This window comes from Stomoxys calcitrans, chromosome 3 (assembly GCF_963082655.1).
Source record: "Stomoxys calcitrans chromosome 3, idStoCalc2.1, whole genome shotgun sequence".
Taxonomy (NCBI): domain Eukaryota; kingdom Metazoa; phylum Arthropoda; class Insecta; order Diptera; family Muscidae; genus Stomoxys; species Stomoxys calcitrans.
In genome coordinates this window covers 109710712-109733209 of record NC_081554.1, presented here as the reverse complement: position 1 = coordinate 109733209, position 22498 = coordinate 109710712, and the positions used below count along the sequence as shown (strand labels likewise).

Genomic DNA, 22498 nt, shown 5'->3' with positions numbered 1-22498 from the left:
GAAATCGCACTCCTAAAAATTTTGAGAAAAATTTTTTGTTGGATATTTTGGTTGTAAAAAATTGCCGACTTTCGACAAGCCAATTTCCCCCAAAGCAAGACTTTATATCACGGGTAAAAATGTTTTTAACTAGTTTTAGTCATCCACTTTACGCCAATCCAAATTTCATTATGATATCTTTTTCCTAGCTCGACCTGCTATTTTTCTAAGAAAGTTACATTCTTGGGTATTTTTCTACCCACTCGTATTTAATGTGTTAATGACATTTTCTTTTAAGAGCGAATCACCGAGATTAATGTTCAAATGAAACCATTTCGTTTTTTCCTTCATAATTCACCATTCAGTATTTAAGGCAATTGATACGGAGCTCATAGTTAGTTAGGATCGAAATCTATCAGTCAAGCAACTTTTATTATAGTAGAAATTTATTTTTTACGTTTTAAATTATAGATTTTCTTCCAAAAAACTCTTTTTACAATGAAAAGAATATAATACGCACCTAAAGTAAGAAAATGGGTTAAAATAATTTTAGTCGGCGGTTGGATGCAAATTTTATTGAATATCTTTTCTATTAAAAACGGATGCATCATTTAAGCAGAACGTAGATGGATTGTCGTAAAAATTGGTCAAAAATTATTTTTTGAAATATTTAACATCTTTAGTTGTTTAATTTTTAAATTTTATGGAAATAGAAGTCATTAAAAACCAATTGACCAACACAAATAATAACCTCTTGAAATCATAAAACTAGTTTGAGACCAAAAATGAGCGCATTAAAAAATTGCATCATAATACTGAAGCTGATTCACCAAAACTATCTCTATAAAACTTAGATATTCACAAAGACAACCATATTTTGAAAGCTTTGAAAGATTAGGATCGGTTTACAAATAGTGAGTTAACAAGCAGTACAAAATTCAGCTCTGACTTGAACCAAATGTCGCCGCCGATGGGCCAGTTCCAGTACCCAGTAGCGACTACAATTTTAAAAAATAGTTTGAGGCATCTTTACCAATTTCACTGTAACCGAAGAATTTTGGCATTTTTCGATTTCGAAAAAATGTGGGGTGGGCCTCCCAAAATAAAATCCTGGCTACGTCCCTGATTGCGGCTATATAACGCTATGGACTGATTTAGACCATACTTGGCATAGTTATTGAAAGTCATACCAAAACGATTTGTGCGAAATTTCCGCCAAATCGGTTAAGAAACTCAAGAAATCTAATCGAGAGATCGGTTTATATAGCAGCTATATCAGATTATGAACTGATTAAAATTATACTTAGCACAATTGTTTAAAGTGGTACCAAAACACCACGTGCCAAATCGGATAAGAATTGCGCCCTTAAGAAGTCAAGACCCAAGATTGGTTTATATGGCAGCTATATCAAAACATGGACCGATTTGGCCCATTCACAATTCCATCCGACCTACACTACACCTACGACCTACAAGAAGTATTTGTGCAAATTTCAACTCCTTCGACAGTTAGCGTACTTTCGACAGGCAAACGGATGGATATGGCTAGATCGTACGATAAGACGTATACTTCGAGGTGTTACAAACGGAATGACGAAATTAGTGTACCCTCATCCTATCTTGGAGGGTATGAAAATGATAACCAAAGATGTGAAATTAAATGATATAAATTTCATTGCAATGATTGATTCGGGAAGTGCGACTAATCTGGTAAAGCAATCCGTAGCCGAGAAACTGTATTGTGAATTTGTGCCCTGTTGTAAATCAATCCAACGTTTCGCGGGAGGCGAAATTCGTTGTGCGCGTAGAACAGCAATCAATTAATTAACAATTGCAGAACAATGCCACGATTGTGAACTTTTTGTTGTCGATGATAAGGAAATGACCTGTGAAGTTCTAATTGAATTGGACTTTATGAGTGGTACTTGAAAATGGACAGTGCCAGGTGTATTCTTTAAAGGACAAATATTCGGTGCGATGAACATTTGATTCATTATTCATTGATTAATTATTCGAAATGTTTCGGTGAGAATTCAAATGGACTTGGAAAATGTATCACAATGAAGATATCGGTAATGTCTCCCAAACCGGTTGAGAGAAAACGTCATGCGATACCGATTCCAAAACAACAATCGAAATTTGGAAGAATTTTTGGAAATTATCTGACGATTGGGGTTATCTCGTCAGATATATAAATGTTTCTTTATGAAGGGCAGCGTAATGTTCTTGGGACATTAAGTGCACACAGAAGGTATACAGCCAGGCCGATTGAAAACTATTGAGATTGATGAATTTCCAACAAAAAACTTAAAAATTTGATAAAAACATTTCTTTTAAAGTCTACAATAGATAATCAAAAGAATTTCCAGCGGATGCGTTATAGTTCCTACTGTTGAACCATCCAGATCGCTTTAAAAAGCCAAACAACTTGGGAATGTTTACATCCGCTAAATCATACATGTTCTCAAAGAAATGAGAACCTAAAGTGGAACTCCTTCTGACTGCCAGTGCGAGACACACACACACACAGGGGTTGTTCTATAGACTCTTCTTCTTCAATGTCCTCATAGCTTCTGCAAAAGTCATTCCTAGGAACATTTGTCTGTCAGCATATTTTCCGATTAGACTGTGACCTGTCATGGCAGCAAAGCGGTACTCTTTAAGTCTAGATTAGGTCACATAGTTTTGGAGTGCTCACAGCCCCCTCTTTGTGGCCATCTATCATTTGTTGTCGTTCGGCCCTGGCTGGCTGAGAAGATATTTAAGCCAATCGTCGTTATGACTTAGCCATTCCACCACTTCCTTTATTGCAAGGATCTCTGTCTGATACACACTGCAGTGGTCGGGTAACGCTTTCGATATGACCTGTTCTAGATCATAAGAGTACACCCCAAACCCCACCTGGTCGTCTAGTTTGGAACCATTCGTATAGAAGTCTATGTATCTTATATTACCTGGGATATCGTAGTTCCAATCGGATCTATCAGGAATAGTGGTACAGAACTTTTTATCAAAAAGCGGCTCATGTAGGGTGTAATCCACACTGCTTAGAACATCGGACATTGTACCAAAGATAACACAGTGTCCGCAGCCGCCACATGACCAAAGAAAAAGCTCCCTTGGCCTCGCGACACTGGTCGCAGCAATATGTCTAAACACAATGTCCGGAGGGATTATATGTAAAATTGTTGTAAAGTTATGTTGTTTATAATTCATTGCATTTTGAAATGTTCCGATGGCCATCTGTGCAATTTATTTTTTTGATTTGGTTTAAAATAGCCGGGCTGACTTTTAAAGATGCAAACTTTCCTTAGCTCCTTTTTCATTTGCGATCCCCTTTTTAATACCTTTATACAAAACAAAGAAAGAGCTTTGAATTTTGTTTTGAACCTTAAAATGAGTGTTTTTAATTGTACACATAGATACAAACATTCCGACTGTATATGTATTTGAATTTAAATTCATTTGACGTTGCACCGGTTTATGACAATAAAGAATATTTTTAATTTTTAAAATTACATGCTTATTATGTCTTTGCTGCTTCGGGAGATCTGATTCTCTTTCCAGCTTCCGTAGAAGTGCTGCCCGATTGCGCTGCCGCTTATAAAGAAGTAAAGAAAAATGCGTCTTATATTGTATTGCTGTTGATTTAACACTTAACTCTCTTATTCCAATCTGGTACGAAGCCTCAAAATGCTAACATATACCCAAGCTCTGAGGCGTTGCCAATTGATAAGAAAAAGTTGTATACGAGCGGAGTGTAAGTAACAGAAGTCTACGGCAACGTGATATACAAAGGATGGTAAATCACACTGCAACCAGAATCATACAACGATATCCAAATTTGTTAAAAAATATAAAAACTCATGGAATGGGGTAGAATTTAGTTACAGTCTACAAATAAGGTTACGGTGGAGTAGCGGCCATCTCTCCTATCTTATAACATTTTGTTATTGACATTTATTGAATGTTAAAATTATTTATCTTATATATAAAATTGAATTTGTGTTTGTTTGTTCCGTATAGACTCAAAAATGGCTGAACCGATTACCTTGAAATTTTCACAGATTGTGTAGATCTGGAAGGAAACATATGCTATATAATTTTTGGACCCTCCCTCTTACCCCAAAAGTACTACCCAAAAATAAAAGTGGACCGATCGGGACAGTATGGGATTCAAATGAAAGGTATTCAAGAGTAGAGTACGAATTTGGCTAAAAGTTGGCTCCAAGTAACTGGGGGCCGCCCCAGTCACAGCCCCAAAACCCCTTAAAATAGGTTTATTTGACGATCATGACAATATGGGACTCACATGAAAGATATTCGGGAGTAGATTACGAATATGGTCAGGAAGTTGGAATAGGCTTTATAATTTATTGATAATGGGCGGGGGCGGACCGTCCACCCTTACCCCAAAAACACCACCAAAATCAAAAATGGACCGACAAGGACAATATGAGTATCAAATGAAAAGTATGGGGGAGTAAATAACGAATCTGGCATCCAAATTCATGTCGAAGTAAAGGGGGTCACCCCACCCCCACAAAAACGCCCAAAATGGGCACATAAGCCAATCACGGATATATGGGACTCGTTTTTTTTTTTTTGTTCCGTATAGACTGAAAAACGGCAGAACCGATTTTCTCGAAATTTTCGCGTATTGTGTAGGATGTTCTGGAAGGAAACATAGGCTATATAATTTTTCGGTATCGGAAGGGGGACAGATCCTCCCCCTAATGCCAAAAACACAACCCAAAATCAAAACGAGACCGATCGGGACAATATAGGTATGAAATTAAAGGTATTGGAGAGTAGAATACGAATATGGTATTAAAATTTGAGTCTACGTACCCATCGGGCCGCCCCAACCCCAAAACTCCCCCTTACAGATATATTGGACGTTCATTTCAAATGAAAGGTATTCTGGAGTATATTTCGAATCTGGCATACAAAATCATATCGAAGAATAGGTCACGCCACCCGCTCAAAAACGCCATTAGACCCATTATGACTATATGATACTTGGCTGAAGAAAACATTTACTTACTTATATAATTTATAGATATCGGATGCAGGCCGACCCTCCCCCTTACACCAAAAACGCCACCCATATCCGAAAGTGGTCCGATGGGCACAATAAGGGTATCAAATGAAAGGTATTGGAGACAAGAAAACGAACATGGTATTAAAATTTGGGTCCAAGTACCCAGCGGGCCCCCAATCCCAAAACTCCTCTAAACAGATATATTCGAAGTTTATGTCAATATGGGACTCAAATGAAAAGTATTAGGCAGTAGATTAATATGGCGTAAAACATTAGGTCCAAATAATGGGAGGTCGCCCACCCCCGGTTACCTCCAACTGGGCATATTAGCCGACCAAGGCTATATGGGACTCAAATGAAAGGTATTAGGGAGTAGATTACGAATATGACAATAAAATTTGCGTTCAAGTCTAGGTTGTGCTTTTTCCTCCTAAAGATACGTCAAATGGGTTATTTGACCCATTATGACAATATGAGACTCAAATGAATGGTATTTAAAGTGGAAAACGAATTTGATATCCAATTTTGGAGCCAAGTGTTTTGGGTACGCCCTAAAGCACACCCTAAACTGAACTTAATTTCCGTTGCGAATAAAGAACGAATTTGATATATTCTCACACATCGCTTTTCCGAACGACCGCTTTTTCCGATGTTCTAGCCAGGATTTAAACGCGTTCAGCGTCATAGGCTACAATTGCACGAATTCGATATTCGCATTCAGGGCGAAGTATCCCCACACTAAAAGATATTAGAGTGTTAAAGAGGGCGCAGCGGATGGGCCCAGTTCGGCTAGTTATTAAATATAACAGAGAAATTCAATTAGTGCTTGCAAAAAAACATTTTAACAATTAAGATTTGAAAGATAATAATGAAGATTAATAAAAATGCCAACATTACAGAAAAAATGAAAAACATGGTTCAGTTAAGAGATTTTTGTATTCAATTAGAAAATTCGCTGAAATCGGACCTATAAGCGAATTTGTATTATTGATTACCAATTTTGTAATTCGATTTAAGACAACCCTAAAATACCAATTAAAGCGGTTATCAACGCAATAACAAATTTGTTTGAAATTTGTCCCTTCTCTTCAATAACATTTTTATCAATTTAATAAAAGAAAATAATTGACATTTTTTGCATTATCAAAACACTTTTTTATTTTATTGGATTAAATTGGGGATAAAACTTGCAATATAGTGATAAAATAATATTTATTTTTTAATTTATATTTTCTAAAAGAAAGAAGAAAAAATTGCATTTCCTTTATGAGCCTCTCTTTATTGTCGCGGATGCCATCTGTAAAAAGTATAATGAACAAAATAAATTATGCATACTATTACATTGCGTTACGTTACATTAAATACATATTAAAGTGAATCGTAACAAATACCAATCTTGGCATTTTGTGCACAATACCACGGAATCTAGATCCACATGAAGGAATACTGAATTTGTTATCTTTCGTCATCGGCGTCGTTTTTATTAAGAGGTCAGCTTTGATTATCTTCAAATATAAGTGGCTTTTCGATAAGACCAATTTTGAAATCCTTCAGCAATTGCTGCAACCATATACACAATAAAAAAGTGTTATTGTTAAAGTAAATCCAATACCCCTTCTCAATAACACTATATAAATATTATTTAATTTATCCGCCAAGTTCTTTGAGAGTTCTCAATTTTATGTTGCCTAATGGCTTAGTTAACATAAAATTGAGAACTCTCAAAGAATTTGGCGGATTAATTAAATAATATTTATATAGTGTTATTGAGAAGGGATATTGGATTTACTTTAACAATAACAAAGTGTTATAACTAAGCCATTAGGCAACATAAAATTGAGAACTCTCAAAGAACTTGGCGGATTAATTAAATAATATTTATATAGTGTTATTGCGAAGGGGTATTGGATTTACTTTAACAATAACACTTTGTTACTTTCATCTATTACTTTTTATGTTTTACTAAGGTAGTCTTTGAAGTAATTTCTCACATAGTATACATATTTTTCATTTATGAAATATCTTCTTGTTACTTCTAATAAAACCTTTGAATTGAAAACAATTCGAAACATTCTTCGTCTTCTTGCATTAGCTGACCTTTTAATAGTTTTCCAAGCCAAAAAATTCTCTATGGGAACGATAACATCTTATATATAAAAATCAATTTGTGTTTGTTTGTAGATTTGTTTGTTTGAATGTTTGTGTGTTCCTTATAGACTCAGAAACGGCTGATCCGATTTTCTTGAAATTTTCACAGATGGTGCATAATGATCCCGTGGTGAAAATAGGGTACTACATTTTTTGATATCTGAAGGGGGGGGCGGACCCTCCCCCTTACCCTAATTTTCAGAAACGCCAGATCTCGGAGATCGGTACCCTAAAAATAAAAATTTGGTATCCAAATTTCGGATGGGGTACCTAGGGGGGCTGCCCCACCCTAAAACCTACCAAACATATATTTAGACCAATCACCACAATATGGGACTCAAATGAAAGATATTTAGGATAAGAAAACGTATCTGATATCCAATTGTCGGACCAAGTGCTAGGGGGACCACCCCAAGCCACAAAACACCCCTAAATCGGACATATTTACCGACCATGGCAATATGGGACTCAAATGAAAGGTATTTGAGAGTAGAATACGAATCTGATATCCAAATGTGTATGGGGGGCAGCCTCTCCCCAAAAACCTCCCCCAAAGGGGACACATTTACGACCATAGCCACATGGGGCTCAAATGAAAGGTCTTTGGGAGTAAAGCACAAATCTGATATCAATATTCGGGAAAAGTGCATATGGGGCCACCCCACCCCCACAACACCACCCAACCCCCAAAACACCCCTAAATCGGACATATTTATCGATCATGGCAATATGGGACTCAAATGAAAGGTATTTGCGAGTAGAATAAGAATCTGATATCCAAATGTGGGAGCACGTTTCTGGGGCGTGGACCCCTTACCCAAAACACCCCCAAACAGGACTTATTCACTGACCATGGGAATATGGGGCTTAAAAAAAGGTATTTGAGTGTAGAATTAGAATCTGATATCAAAATATGGGACCAAGTGTTTGGGGGCCGTCTCTCCTCAAAAACATCCCCCAAAGGAAACAAATTTACGACCATAGCCATATGGGGCTCAAATGAAAGGTCTTTGGGAGTAAAGCACGACTCTGATATCAATATTTGGGAAAGTGTCTATGGGGCCACCCCAACCCCACAACACCACCCAAATAGTAAGTATTTGCTGACTTTTGCAATATGAGGCTCAAATAAGAGGGTTTTTAGAGTGGAACACGAATCCGATATATATTTTCAAGGCCAACTCACTGAGTGATCACCCATCACCCAAAACACCCACCAAGCCAGTCACGTTTGCCGACTATGGAAAAATGGGCCTCAAATTAAAGGTATTTGGGAGTAGACCACGTATCTGATATCAACATTAGGAACCAACTGTCTAGGGGACGTCCCACCACCATAACAACCCCCAAATAGGACGTATTTGCTCACCAAGACAATTTGGGTCGTATAGGGAGTGGAACAAATATTTATAGTTTTTAGGGCCAATAACCCAAACCGGACATATTTGCTGACTTTTGCAATAAGGAGTTTAAATGAGATTTGAAATCGAATTTGATATCCAATTTTGAGACCAATGGCAATATGGGGTTCAAATAAATGATATATAGATATATGAGTATAGAGCACGTTGCTGATATATTTTCCGGGCTTAGTGTTTGGGCGACAACCCTAATCCCCAGAACACCCCTAAACCGGCCGTATATACCGACCATGTCAATGTGGAGATTAAATGAAAGGTATTGGGGGTAGAGCAAGAATTGATACCCACTTTCGGGACCGAAATAGGGCTCAAATAAAGGTATTTGGGAGTAGAATACGAAATTGATAACCAAATTTAGGACCATGTATTTAGGGAATCACCCCTTCCCCAAAACACCCCTTAAAGGATAAAAATTTCGACCATGCCAATATGTGGTATTTAAGATTAGAAAACGAGAGTACGATGCTGATATTTTTTCAGAACTAAGTGCCTGGGAGACCACCTCACCCCCGAAAACACCCCTAAATCAGATATCATGAGAGTAGCGGGCTGAAATAAAGTATTTTAAGAATGGAGTACACCTTACATCCAAACTTAAATTCGTAGACCAATAAAGATCATATGGGACTCGGACAAAGCCACTTATAGTGTTAAATTGTTAGTCAAGCGGTATACTATTTTCGTAGCGTGGTATTTCACTAAAAGCTCTTTAATTTTTGAAAATAAATATTCCAAGGAAACTTTTGTTCCATATAAAGTAAAAGATGGCGCAGCGGAGCGGGCCCGGGTCAGCTAATAGTAAAATAAAAAAATAATAATTATAAATACTACGTTTACCTCATGTTGTCCTCAAATTTGCTTCGTTTGAAATGTTTCTATTTCATTTGTTCATATCCTAATTTTTATACCCTCCACCATAGGATGGGGGTATACTAATTTCGTCATTCTGTTTGTAACTACTCGAAATATTCGTCTGAGACCCCATAAAGTATATATATTCTTGATCGTCGCGACATTTTATGTCGATCTAGCCATGTCCGTCCGTCCGTCTGTCTGTAGAAAGCACGCACACTTCCGAAGGAGTAAAGCTAGCCGCTTGAAATTTTGGACAAATACTTTTTATTAGTGTAGGTCGGTTGGTATTGTAAATGGGCCATATCGGTCCATGTTTTGATATAGCTGCCATATAAACCGATCTTGGGTCTTGACTTCTTGAGCCTCTAGAGGGCGCAATTCTCTTCCGATTTGACTGACATTTTGCCCATAGTGTTTTAGTATCACTTCTAACAACTGTGCTAAGTATGATTCAAATCAGTCCATAACCTGGTATAGCTGTCATATAAACCGATCTTGGGTCTTGACTTCTTGAGCCTCTAGAGGTCGCAATTCTTATCCTATTGGAATGAAATTTTGCACGACGTGTTTTGTTATGATATCCAACAACTGTGCCAAGTATGGTTCAAATCGGTCCATAACCTGATATAGCTGCCATATAAACCGATCTTGGGTCTTGACTTCTTGAGCCTCTAGAGGTCGCAATTATTATCAGATTTGCCTGAAATTTTGTACGACGGATCGTCTCATGACCATCAACATACGTGTTTAATATGATCTGAATCGGTCTATATGCTGATACAGCTCCCATATAAATCGATCTCTCTATTTTACTTCTTGAGCCCCCAAAGGACGCAATTCTTATTCGAATTGGCTGACATTTTGCACAGGTCTCCAACATATAATTTAATTGTGGTCTAAACTGGACCATATCTTGATATCGCTCTAATAGCAGAGCAAATCATTTCTTACATCATTTTTTACCTAAGAAGATATGCCGGGAAAAGAACTCGACAAATGCGCTCCATGGTGGAGGGTATGTAAAGGTATATAATTCGGCCCGGCCGAACTTAGCAAGCTTTTACTTGTTTCTGCTTGACACTTTTTTAGCATACCTTTTTTTGAAATATATTGTTTCTATTTAACAATTATTATTTAATTATTTACTTTATTTTATTGACAGATAAATAAAAACCACACTTTCTATTTTTCTTGATATTTCTTGTCTAGACACGCCACTATGGGTCTGTATGATAGAAACTAGACATATATTTGGCTCATTCGCTGTCTGTATCAATTTTCGCCGAAAAATGTATACCATTTACCTCGAGTTCCTTTAAATTTGGATTATAACTTGGCGATCAAGTCCCCTCAACTACTATTTCATGTCCCTGGATCGGACATGAACACCTATATTCGTTCCTTGTATCATGTTGATCCTGTGTCTTGCACAAGTTCGCTTTGTGATCTGATCCACCACATTTAAAACAATTTATGGTAGCTGACTCGCAAACATTAGTAAAATTGCCTTACTCGCCAAACTTAAAACATCTCTTATTATACGTCTCACGGGTTAGACTTTGGTATGCTCTTACCACATTTGGAGTCCGGAATGCCCTCTATAAACTATTGTATTATACTGTCTTCATATATTGAAATTTGTCTTCCTATATCCATAAGGGCGTACAAGTACTCTCGAAGACTTCAGTCGGTTTTTTCGCTACGAAATTTTAGGTAGTCTATGTACCTTAATACAATAAAAAATAGCACTAAATTCGTTCGTCAATGCCAGTTAAAGATCAACCCACTTTATTATTCCTGTCTGTCAATGTACAATAAATAAATGTCTGTAAGTCATTCCATCAATATGTCTGGGCATTGTACTCAAATGCCTGCAACCAGCGTCCGCATTAATGTCATCTGTGTCATTCAGTGACCTAAAGGACTTTTCAACTGCTCAATGTAAAATAATTTTTTTACGTTACGAACTCCGTGCTACTTATAAAGTCCTTAGCTGTTTCCCAAACCACTCCCCTAAGTTGGTTTATGTCTGGTATTGTGTCACCACCTAAGTACCGGTGTCTTTTAGCCGCGAAAGCCGAGCAATAACATAGGAAATGCTCCAACGTTTCATCATCTCTCCCACATGGCCTACATTTGCTATCATGTGTGTCACCGATTTTGCATAAGTGGGCTCGTAGGTTATGATACCAATATCTATAGTGACCACCTTCTTACTTTCTTTCAGTAATAGCCTCGCCTTCTCGCTATCCGGATCACCCCATAGGATTTTCGCCGCCCAACCAACTGTTTCGCTGTACCACAATGTTCGTCGCCCACGCCCTTAAATCGGACTTCCTCAATCCGTAAAGATGTTCACACTCGACGTCCTCGCATTAGTACCACACTACCTTACGCATTCCGTGGTCGCCCGGATCTCCGCCTGCAGGACCGCACTATGATCAGGCAGTCTAAAACAGATCTTAGTTTCTCAGTCTCAGTCTCAGTAGGCCTACTCCGTTCTCTAGCTTTGATCCATCCGTGTAACATGATCTTCCAGATGGCAATACTAGGGTTCCGTCAATCCAAGACTGTGCCGCTGGCAGAAGTGCATCGCACTCTACCTCAGGTGTCATCGCAAACCATTTCCCTTCCTTCTAGGTTTCCTATCGTCGCCTCGATTATACCGCGATGGTATGAGCTGCTCCCATCCTCAATCCATTCTCCCATCGCCTTAAGTCTCATAGCCGCAGTGGCTGCCTCACACTAATCTGTATGTCAATGGGTAGGATCTAGAATAGTCTCCAGTGCCCTAGTGGGCGTGGGCATGTTTTTCTGAACCTGTTGTATGGTCCTTATGTTACACTTATCCATAGCAGTCCACCAAACTACTGAGGCGTATGTAAGTATTGGTCTAATCACGTTCCTGTAGAGCCAAAGGACTATCCTCGGATTCAGGCCACATTTGGAGCTTACGGCCGGTCTACATAGTGCCCAACATCTGTGAACCTTCTCAGTACGCTTCTGAATGTGACACTTCTAATTCAGTTTCCTGCCCAAGATAACACCGGAGTATTTGACCTTGTCAGATATCGAAATCGTCTTATTGAGGACACGTGGTGCGTTAAATTGTCCCACCTTCGTCTTCCTCGTGAATTGGCATATTTCAGTTTTTTCTGGGTTAACATTGTGACCTCTGGGTCTAGCCCAGTCAGAGCCCTTCTGCATAGCTCGTTCGGATCCTTACCCCTTAGAAGTATTATACCATCGTCTGCGTAGCAGACGGGTTCAAATCCCTCCTCAGTCAGCATCCGTAATAGGTCATTTATGGTGGTCACCCATAGGAGTGGCGATAAAATGCCCCACTGTGGCCTATCACACGATAGGCTGTCTCCTTGTCTGAAAATCGTTTGGTATTGAATGGTTCGGAGAGATTCTTTCCTATTCTATCAGCACGTGTCATCCTGCGGAGACTTCTTAATTTGGCAGGGATACCGTACTCAGGCATGGATTGAAATACCTTTGAACGTAATCTGTATTACAACGGATCGGATATTTGGAATAGTCTCTAGTTCCTTAGTGCCTAGTCCTCATCGATGCGCCTATGCCAAGACAACATGTTCTCTGAACCTGTTGTGTGGTTCTTATTTTGCACATTTTCCCCATAGCAGTCCACCAAACTACTCAGGCGTAAGTAAGTATTTGTTTAATCACGCACCTGTAGATCCTGTGCACTATCATCGGATTCAGGCACCTTTTCGAGCCTACGAACCCTCTACATAGTGCTCAAGATCTGTGAGCCTTCTCAGTACGCTCCTGAATGTGACACTTCCAATTCAGTTTCCTGTCAAATTGACCCACCTTCGTCTTTCTCGTGAACAAGCATGTTTCAGTCTTCTCTGGGTTGACATTGAGACCTCTGGGTCTAGCCCAGTCATATGTCATGTGTAAGATCTCTTCTGCTTCTGTATAGCTGGTTCGGATCCTTACTCCTAAGATGTATTATAACATCGTCTGCATAGCAGAGAAGTTAAATTCCTCCTCAGTCAGCATCCGTAATAGGTCATTTATGGTGGTCACCTAAAGGAGTGGCGATAAAATGTGCCCCTGTGGCGTGCCTTGTGCCACTTTCTCCCCTATATTTATGTTATGGAACACACAATTTATCCAGCTGTTCCTTAGCATATGAATTATCCAGCCTCTAAGGACCGGGTCCACCCGGTACTGGTCTAAGGATTGGATCAGTGTGTCGGTCCGCACATTGTTAAAAGTCCCATCGATGTCAATGCATACCGCCAGGGTGTACGTTTTGGCATCGATAGATTCTTCTATTTTATGCACAACCTCGTCCAGGGCAGTCCCCACCGACCTTCCCTTGACATAGGCATGATATTTGTATTTGAGCAGTTCGCTGGATGTCCCACTCTTTATCATGGTGTCCACAATACGTTCCATGGTTTTGAGTAGAAAGGGCGTAGGACTTATGGGTCTGTAGGCCCGCAGTTTATGCATCTGTTCCTTGGCTTATGGTTTATCCAGTCTCTAAGGACCCGGTCCACCCGGTATTGATCTAAGAATTGGATCAAATTATCTAAGAATTGGATCAATGCAACCGTACACAAGACGTACACATTGCGTCTTGGCAATAAAGGATTCTTCTACTTTATGAACAACCTCGTGCGGGACAGTTTGTTAAAGATAAACTAAAAATTTAAAATTCAATACTTTCTAATTTATTGTACATACTTACAAGTATGAACTTATGTCCAAAACTAGATTATAATGATAAACAAAAAAAAAAACTCAATATAATGTGCAAAAAAAGCTTTAAACTTGCTCTTCGAACTCTTAAGCTATTTTAAATTAAAATTCTCAGTATGGAATAGTAGTAGGTTAGGTTTAAGTGGCAGTCTGCCATCAGACCCACTTAGACGTTCTCGTCCATTGTGATACCACACGACGGGGAGAAGGAAGATGCCTTCTAGATCCTGCCACATCCAGATTGCTTTAATAAGTTCACCAACTTGGGAATGTTCACATCCGCTAAATCAGACAAGTTCTCAAAGAAATGAGAACCTAAAGGGGAACTCCTTCTGTGGGACACACACTGTCAGTGTAGGACACACACAACAGGTGCTCCATAGCCTCTTCTTCCTCGATGCCCTTACAGCTTCTGCAAAAGTCGTTACTGGCAAATTTTAGCCTGTCAGCATTCCGATGAAACAATTACCAGTCAAGACGGGCACAATGACTGAGACGTCCGACAGCGACAGTAAAGCGGCAGACCTCTTCCAGTCTAGACTAGGACACATGATTTTGTGACCATCTATCATTCGTTGACCTTCGTACATGTCGCTAGAAGCATAAAAATTCAGAAATATATTCTCCAAGGATTAAATAGCTGCCCAGCTGTCTGAGAAACTATTTATGCAAATCCACCACTACTTTAATCCGCTTGATACACACTGCAGCAATCAGTTTAGCTTCTCGATATGACCAGTCCAATTTAATTTATTTAATTTAATTTAAATATCCACACCGACTGGAACATCGGGCATTTCATCAAGGATAACACAGTGTCCGTAGCCGTCGCATGTCTTAAGCCTCATAGCAGTTGTCGCAACAATTTGTCTACGATGTCCAGATGCATTAAGTGCAGCATTAAATACAGTGAATCAGATGATGTCGTCCTCAGTTATGCACAAACAAGCCATCGTTTGGATCCGGCTGAGTATTGAACAGTAGGTGGACTTTTGAAGCGCCGTCCACCAGACCACCGTACCATATATCATTATAGGTCTGACAGCTTAAGTATATACCCAGTGCATGACGCGCGGTTTAAACTCCCAACTTCTGCAAATAGCTCTCTTGCAGATATATAGGACAAGAGTTGCCTTTCTTGGCCTTTCCAAAATGTTGGATTTGAAGTTCAATTTCCTGTCCAGCAAAACACACAGGTATTTTGGGCTTTCAGTAAATGGAACATACTCTCCACCCAAGGAGACAGGTGCCACTGTAGATAAATTGTATCTCCTGCTGTAAAGAAATACTCCAGTCTTGCACGGATTTATACATAGACCATTTTCAGTAGCCCACTTTGCTGTCGCACGTAGAGCTTCCTGAAATATATCTCTAAAAGTGCTAGCACCACACTCGATCTCCTTTACACCTTTTTCTTCCATGGACAATAATATGTTGTTTATGGCTATGTTCCAAAGTAGAGGAGACAGTACACCTCCTTGAGGTACTTATCTTTTTAGATCTACAGATCGCAGGCCTACCATAATGCATCTTCTAGTAAGTAAGTTATTAATAATCTTTCTTACGGTAGTGTTGCTGCCTAGAAATTCCAGTTCCTTTATGATTGACGTCGGTTGTACAATATTGAAAGCACCTTCAATGTCAAGATATGCAACCATTGTGTATTCCTTGACAGCGAGAGAACGCTCTATGTAGGCGGCTAGTTCGTGGGCTGTTTCAGTGGACTTGCCCTTACTATATGCATGTTGTTGCCGAGACGGGCGATCCCCAAGGATCTTTGCCCTAAGATACATATGTTTCTATCAACCTCTCTAGAGTCTTCAACATAAAGGATAGTCTGTCATCATCCACCTATATCCTTAGTGTAATGAGGTTTTCCTGATTTTGAAATAAAAATTACCTACATCCTCAGACTTCTGAATAAACCCCACCGTAATAGGTCTCGAGGACAGAATCTTTCTTAGCCTAGGGGCCTCAGATGTATGCTCCGCGGAGCTGCAGAATTCCACCCAGGATTTGTTCTGAGCCTTTCTCAGCTCGCCCTTATATTTTCCTAACTCAGCCTTGTAGACGTCCCAATCGTATGGTGTCCTTGTGGCTTTCGCCCTGTTGAAAAGTTTTCTGCAGCCCTTCTTTAGACCAACCAGTTCTGGGGTCCACCATCGTGGTCGCTATTTGCCCCTTGTCATTCAGAGCCTTCGTGATCCGCTTGACCATTACGTCTATGTCCTCGGCAGTTTTCACTTCCTTTTCTCGTCTAGAAGGGATAGACGTGCAGAATATGTGCCGAAATTTATCCCAATCCGCCTTTCTTCTGTTTAGCCGATGGACCACTTCTGCAGTATTTTCTCCAAGGCTGAAACTAATACAATGATGATCAGAGAAGCTGAGGTCATCCAACACTTTCCTGTCGCATATTCCTGCGCTTATATCTTCCGATACAAAGGTAAAATCTAGTACCTCCTACCTGTTCTCGGTAATAAAGGTCCGTTTAACCCCTTTATTACAAATCGCCAGATTGCAACTTATAATATATTCAATAAGCAGCTCACCCCTTTCGTTGATATCCGAACTTCCCCATTCCGGTGATGAGAATTACCTCCTACAATGAGGCTCTTTTCCACGACAGAAGCGTCTTCAACAAGCGACTTAAAGCTTGAAGGCGGGATGCCTGAACCGTGTGCCATATATATGGAAACCAGCCAGTAATGAGACTTATTTATTTCAAGGCTGTGTACTACTGGATCTTCAGTGCATAGCGGCGGAAGAAGAAACACACTTAGACTGCTCTTTGCAAGAATACAGGCTCTGTGTCTTCCATTCACCGTACCCTTGAATAGTTTAAATCCCGGAATTCTTAGTCAACGAACTATTCGCCCACATAGTCAAATCCCTCTGCCATCAGGAGAACCTTTAGTGCCGCCGAAACGACCTTACAATGGTGCAGATTTATCTGCAGAAATCGGGCCATAGTCAGGATTTAGAATTTCCACCGCCGTTGCGTAAGCATCATATTCTGAGTCGGCCAAGAGTTCATCCTCACCAGATTCATTCGACCTTGTCATGATGAGTTTCCTTACTCATGCAGGGGCAGGTGAGAAAACATTGGAAACGCTCTTCCTTAGGACATTAGAGGCCCTTTTATTCGCAGTCTCCTTCAATCCGACTTACTTTAGATCGATGGCCGATACTTCCTTAGACAAGTATGCAGCAACAACTACTTAGCCGCCTTCTCCCTTAATCCCCACCGCTTCCATAAAGCTTCAGTCTCATCTTGTTGAATCCGTAATATACAACTCGTTTAGACTTGTAGAGGTGTGCAAGATAGTCGAAGTTGAGTACGAATACTGCATGTTTTCGGTCACCATCAGCCTCATCAAATCTACCAGTCTTTCAGTCAGTGGTTAAAAGATTTTGATGACAGTCCCTTAGTCTCCCAAGTATGGACTCAGGATCTGAGGGAATCCTTGGTGTCCAAGCGTGTGTCCTTGGTCGAGAAGGAATATCATCCTCTTTGACTAATTCCAGTGCAAAGCCTGGTCGGATCCCAAGCGACATTAGTAAAAGTTCTTACGACCGTTTTGCTATTGTTCGCCTTAGTTCTTTCGAGCATGGAATGTCCTCCAGGTGACAGCCGGTCATTGGAGCCTGGCACAGCCGATCCACCAGTCGTGGTCTCAGTAGCAGACAAAATGCTACGGCCTGATACCACCACCACAGCTGTTGGGTCTTTGGAGTCAATTCTAAGCCTTGATCTGCCGCACCACTAGAAACAGACGCAGATCACCAACCGCCTAATGGATACTTCTATCTTAGCTATACTTGAGTAACTTAAAAACTTCCCCGAAAATATCTACACTCATAGCAAAAAGTATATAAGTAGTAAATTTCGGTGCTATTGTAGCAGAGTTCTACTATTACAGAAGTAGTACTGCCATTTCAGAGCAGCAGGCTTACTGCTGAAAAGTTCGTTGTTTGCTGAAAATGACTGCTGCTTATTAAGAAGGGGGTGTAAGAAGATAAAATAGAACACTTATGTAAATGTGTATCTCAGTGGATGTTTATAATCACCACAGAATGTATACTTTCCATAACCTTTTTTCTTTAAATTTAGATACAAAAAGCCATGCCCGTCATGTGCACATTAGTAGACAAATAACAAAAAATGCGAGCTAACCTAGCTGCATTTAATGAAAACAAAATAGGCCCAAGATGACTACCTTGTGGGACTCCAGATAAAACATCAATAGTTTTAGAAACAGAATCATTAAATTTTACAGTTTGAGTGCGATTAGACAGGTAATTTGATATCCATGCTAGCAACGAGCCTAAAAATCCCAGGAGGTCTAGCTTGTGTAATAGAAGACTATGATTTACCTTATCAAAAGCCTTGCTAAAATCAGTATATATAACGTCAGTTTGCAAACGATTTCTAAATCCTTCGTTTACAATTGTAGTTAATTCCAAAACATTTGTTACAGTTGAGTACGATTTACGAAATCCATGCTGATATCGTGATAACAGTGAAGAAACTTGATGAGACAGTGAGTCAGTGATGATTTTTTCAAGAAGTTTCGGAATAGCGCTAAGCTTTGCGATTCCTCTGTAGTTGGTGACTTCAGATTTACATCCACTTTTAAACAGGGGTATAATGAAAGAATTTTTCCATAATGGAGGGAAATATTGTTTCCGTAAAGATTAATTAAACAATATTGAGAGAACACCGGACAGGGAATTTGCGCAGTGCTTAAGAATATTGCTAGGGATACCATCTGGACCTGGATTGTAGGAACATTTCATATTCCTCAAATAATGCTGTACAGTATCAGATGTTGTTAGTGGAACAGATATCGTGCTATTTCCGTAGAAGCTTTGGGAGGGCTCATTAGTTTTATTATATGTTTTCCGGGAATAAGTAGTGGCAAACAAGTCTGCAAACATATTGCTGATGGAAAGGTCATCATCCGCTTCGATGGCTCCAAATTTCAAAACTTTTGGAAAAGTATTCGATCGACGTTTTGAGTTTACAAATTTATAAAAAGACTTACAGCCTTATTCACAAACATTTAAAAGAGCTCTATAAACCGAAAATAGGATAAAATGTTGTTTTTTGTATTCACAAACACATAATAGCCTATTTTACCCTTAATAAACCAATTTTAAATTTGAAAAAGTTATTATTGGTTTTACCCTTCTTTAACACCATTTTAAAATTACATTTCTCAATTGCACGAGCATAAACTACTTTAAATAAATGTGAAACGTTTGATTATATTTGTGAATAGCGAAAAATCTTATAAAAATGGATGCACTTAATGTAATCGGTGAAATAAGTAAGTATAGAACAAATTAAACCGCGTTAAGTTCGGCCGGCCCGAATCTTATAGACCTTCCACCATGGATTGCAATTGACAAGTTTTGTCAATGACACCTCAAATGCTGAGACCGATTTGTATATACGCTATGTAACGTTATTGACCATGTTACATGTTATCAAAAGATCATCTCTAGAGGCTCAAATAATCTAACCGGGAAAACGGTTTATGGAAGCTTTTTCGGAGGATGTACCGTACTTCCCATAGTAGTTAAAAGTCATAACAAAACACTATGGGAAAAATTTCAGCCAAATCGGATAATAAATGCGCCTTCTAAGGCCCAAAAAGGCAAACTAGGAGATTGTTTTATATGGCAGCTTACTTAAACTTATAAGAATATTTAGCAAAATTTTGAGCGGCTAGCGAAAGGAATAAAAATCCGTTTATTTTTATACCCACCACCATAGGATTCATTCATTTAGTCATTCCGTTTGCAACACATCGAAATATCCATTTTCGACCTTACAAAGTATATATATTCTTGATCGTCATAAAAATCTAAGACGATCTAGCCATGTCCGTCCGTCTGTCTGTTGAGAACACGATACAGTCTTTAAAAATTGAGATATTGAGCTGAAATTTTGCACAGACTCGTATTTCTTCTATACGCAGGTTAAGTTCTTGAATGGGCAAAATCTGACGATATTTGGATATAGCTGCCATATAGACCGATTTAGGGTCTTCAGGCCATAAAGACCGCAGTTTTTGTACGATGTCGATGAAATTTGAAGCAATGAGTTGTACTTAGAGCCACGACATCCAAAGTTCGGCACGGCCGAACTTAATGCGTTTTTACTTGTTTCTCATTCTTTTGAAATTTATAGGGAGATTGGAGCAGACTTTTAAAAGGAGACGTCCACGAGTTTACAAAGAAAGAGTTGATCCATTTTCTATTCCGTACCATCACTTTAAAGCCAAATATCGGTTTAATAAATCAACGGCAAAAAAAATTATTGGTCTAATAAAAAATGATATTAAATTAAGCAAAAGAGGGCATGGGACTCCGGCCGAACTACAAGTTATGGTTGCTTTGCGTTGTTGGGGTCGCAGAGAGGTTTGTTTACTTGTTGTTAAATGATTAAATTTAATCCTTTTATTGGCAAAATCCTGTTTCTAGGTTCAAGATGATGCGGGAGATTTGCACGGATTAGCCCAACCAATGGTTTCAAGAATATGCAATAGAGTTGCTCGCGCTTTGGCTCGTCATGGTATGGAATACAGAAATATGCTGACATCTCTCGAAGAGCAAGCCGTAATAATGAGAGATTTTAAGGCCATTAGAAACTTTCCGGGCGTTATTGGAGCAATTGATGGAACTCATGTTAAAATAAAAAAAACTGGTGGAGATCTTGCCCAATATTATATAAACCGGAAAGGATTCTATTCACTGAATGTACAGGTGTGAGGTGATTTACTAATCGAAGGAGCATAATAAAAAATTAGAATTTCATTTTTAGGTTGTGTGTGATGCCCAATTGAAAATTCGCGACATAGTTTCTAGGTGGAGAGGAAGTACTCATGATTGTCGGATATTTAATGAATCTTCTATTAAGGAACGATTTGAAAAAAAAGAATTCAGGGGTCGTTTACTTGGAGATTCAGGATATCAGTTGACGCATTATCTATTTACTCCTCTCCTCCGCACTAACAACGAAAAGGAAGAACGCTGCAATGTTGCTCATATTGCAACAAGGAATACAGTAGAGAGGTGTTTTGGGGTGTGGAAGCAGCGATTTCGTTGTGTGTTAGATGGAATGACGGTTAGTCTATCAAATGCGAAGACTGTTATCGTTGCACTTGCTGTGCTTCACAACATTGTATATTTTTATTAATAATTTGACATTGTCAAATAGCCGGAATTGCCAGATAAAACTTCAAAAAATTCTAAAAATGTTTCATAGTTATTTGACTGTTATTATGTGTTTGTGAATACACAATTTTAAAATCAGTATATTAAGCAAAAAGTGTAAATTAGTTAAAATAGATTTTAAGCCCATAATAAGAACTGTTTGTGAATAAAGCTGTTAGGGTTTACTTGTAGTTGACTTTTTATATTCGACAAATAATGTATGAGATCTTATTGCAGATGCAGGATTCACCAATAGAAGGTTAGGTCACATTCGAAAACATAAAGTGAATTGGCCCCATAACATCATTGAGGATGTCAAATGTGCCGATTGGAAATGTCATCAAATGTCAGTAGATTTTTGTTTTCTTTCATTCTCTCCTTCTTTCTCTGAAAAAAAACTATCTGTTTTGTTATTTGCTGTTTGTTAAACATTTTATGGCATATGATTTTTCTGCTGACAAAGGCGTAGACGTATTCAATTCAAAAACTATGTTTCTTGAAGCCGCAGTCTTGGAAAAGAAAAAGTTCTAAATGTAGTTTTTCAAATCTTTTATTTCGAAAATTTCAAACGTTTCAAAATTCAAATTTAAATAAATGACATATGTATGCAAACCATCAACGAATGTGAGAATGTAAGCAAAGAGCAAGTTGACATCCTCAATGCCGACTACTGTCAAAAATTCAAAAAATTGTATGTCGGCTGATTGCTTGGCCTAACCTTATTCAGTGAATCCTGTTGCAGATGTTATATTCAGAACAAACAACAGAGTATTTGGAAAAGTCCATCGCAGTAACAGTTTTCTTATACTTTTTATATAGTTTATTTTTTCTATTCTTCAAGTTGCGCAGTTTGTTATTATTCCAAGGTGGCCCATTACCAATGAAATTACATTTAACAGGAACGGATTTCTGGATACAACCCTTAAGAATATCATAAAATATAACAATCGACTCATCCAAATCATTTAATGGAAGTGATTCCTCGAATAAAAATCATTTCTTCCAACAAAATTTGTAAAAAATGTCAAAGGTAATCAAAACAATTAAAAGCGTGCTAGGTTCGGCCGGGCCAAATATTATATACCCT

General features: G+C 38.8%; 2 protein-coding genes across 5 annotated transcripts in view; both read left to right on the top strand.

The window, feature by feature from the left end:
- Window positions 1-22498, top strand: part of LOC106088828 (uncharacterized) — a 109506-nt gene that overhangs the window by 66128 nt on the left and 20880 nt on the right. The window lies entirely within an intron of this gene.
- Window positions 18331-21501, top strand: LOC131995559 (putative nuclease HARBI1). 2 transcript variants are annotated; one of them, XM_059364316.1, is made up of 5 exons: window positions 18331-18486; window positions 19473-19520; window positions 20387-20616; window positions 20680-20961; window positions 21020-21501. In XM_059364316.1, the coding sequence occupies exons 2-5, from the start codon at window positions 19490-19492 to the stop codon at window positions 21392-21394; spliced, it is 918 nt and encodes a 305-aa protein (XP_059220299.1). In that variant the 5' UTR covers window positions 18331-18486; window positions 19473-19489; the 3' UTR covers window positions 21395-21501. The 2 variants fall into 2 exon arrangements, with proteins under 2 accessions (XP_059220299.1, XP_059220298.1); XM_059364315.1 differs by lacking the exons at window positions 18331-18486; window positions 19473-19520 and having other exon boundaries at window positions 20026-20616.

What these genes read in the sequence shown, in the direction of transcription:
- LOC131995559 (XM_059364315.1), top strand. Translation starts at nt 20,347, where the DNA reads ATGCGTTTTTACTTGTTTCTCATTCTTTTGAAATTTATAGGGAGATTG. An exon ending in GTTGTTGGGGTCGCAGAGAG is followed by an intron (nt 20,617 to 20,679) that starts GTTTGTTTACTT and finishes TCCTGTTTCTAG; the next exon opens with GTTCAAGATGATGCGGGAGA. An exon ending in TCTATTCACTGAATGTACAG is followed by an intron (nt 20,962 to 21,019) that starts GTGTGAGGTGAT and finishes TTTCATTTTTAG; the next exon opens with GTTGTGTGTGATGCCCAATT.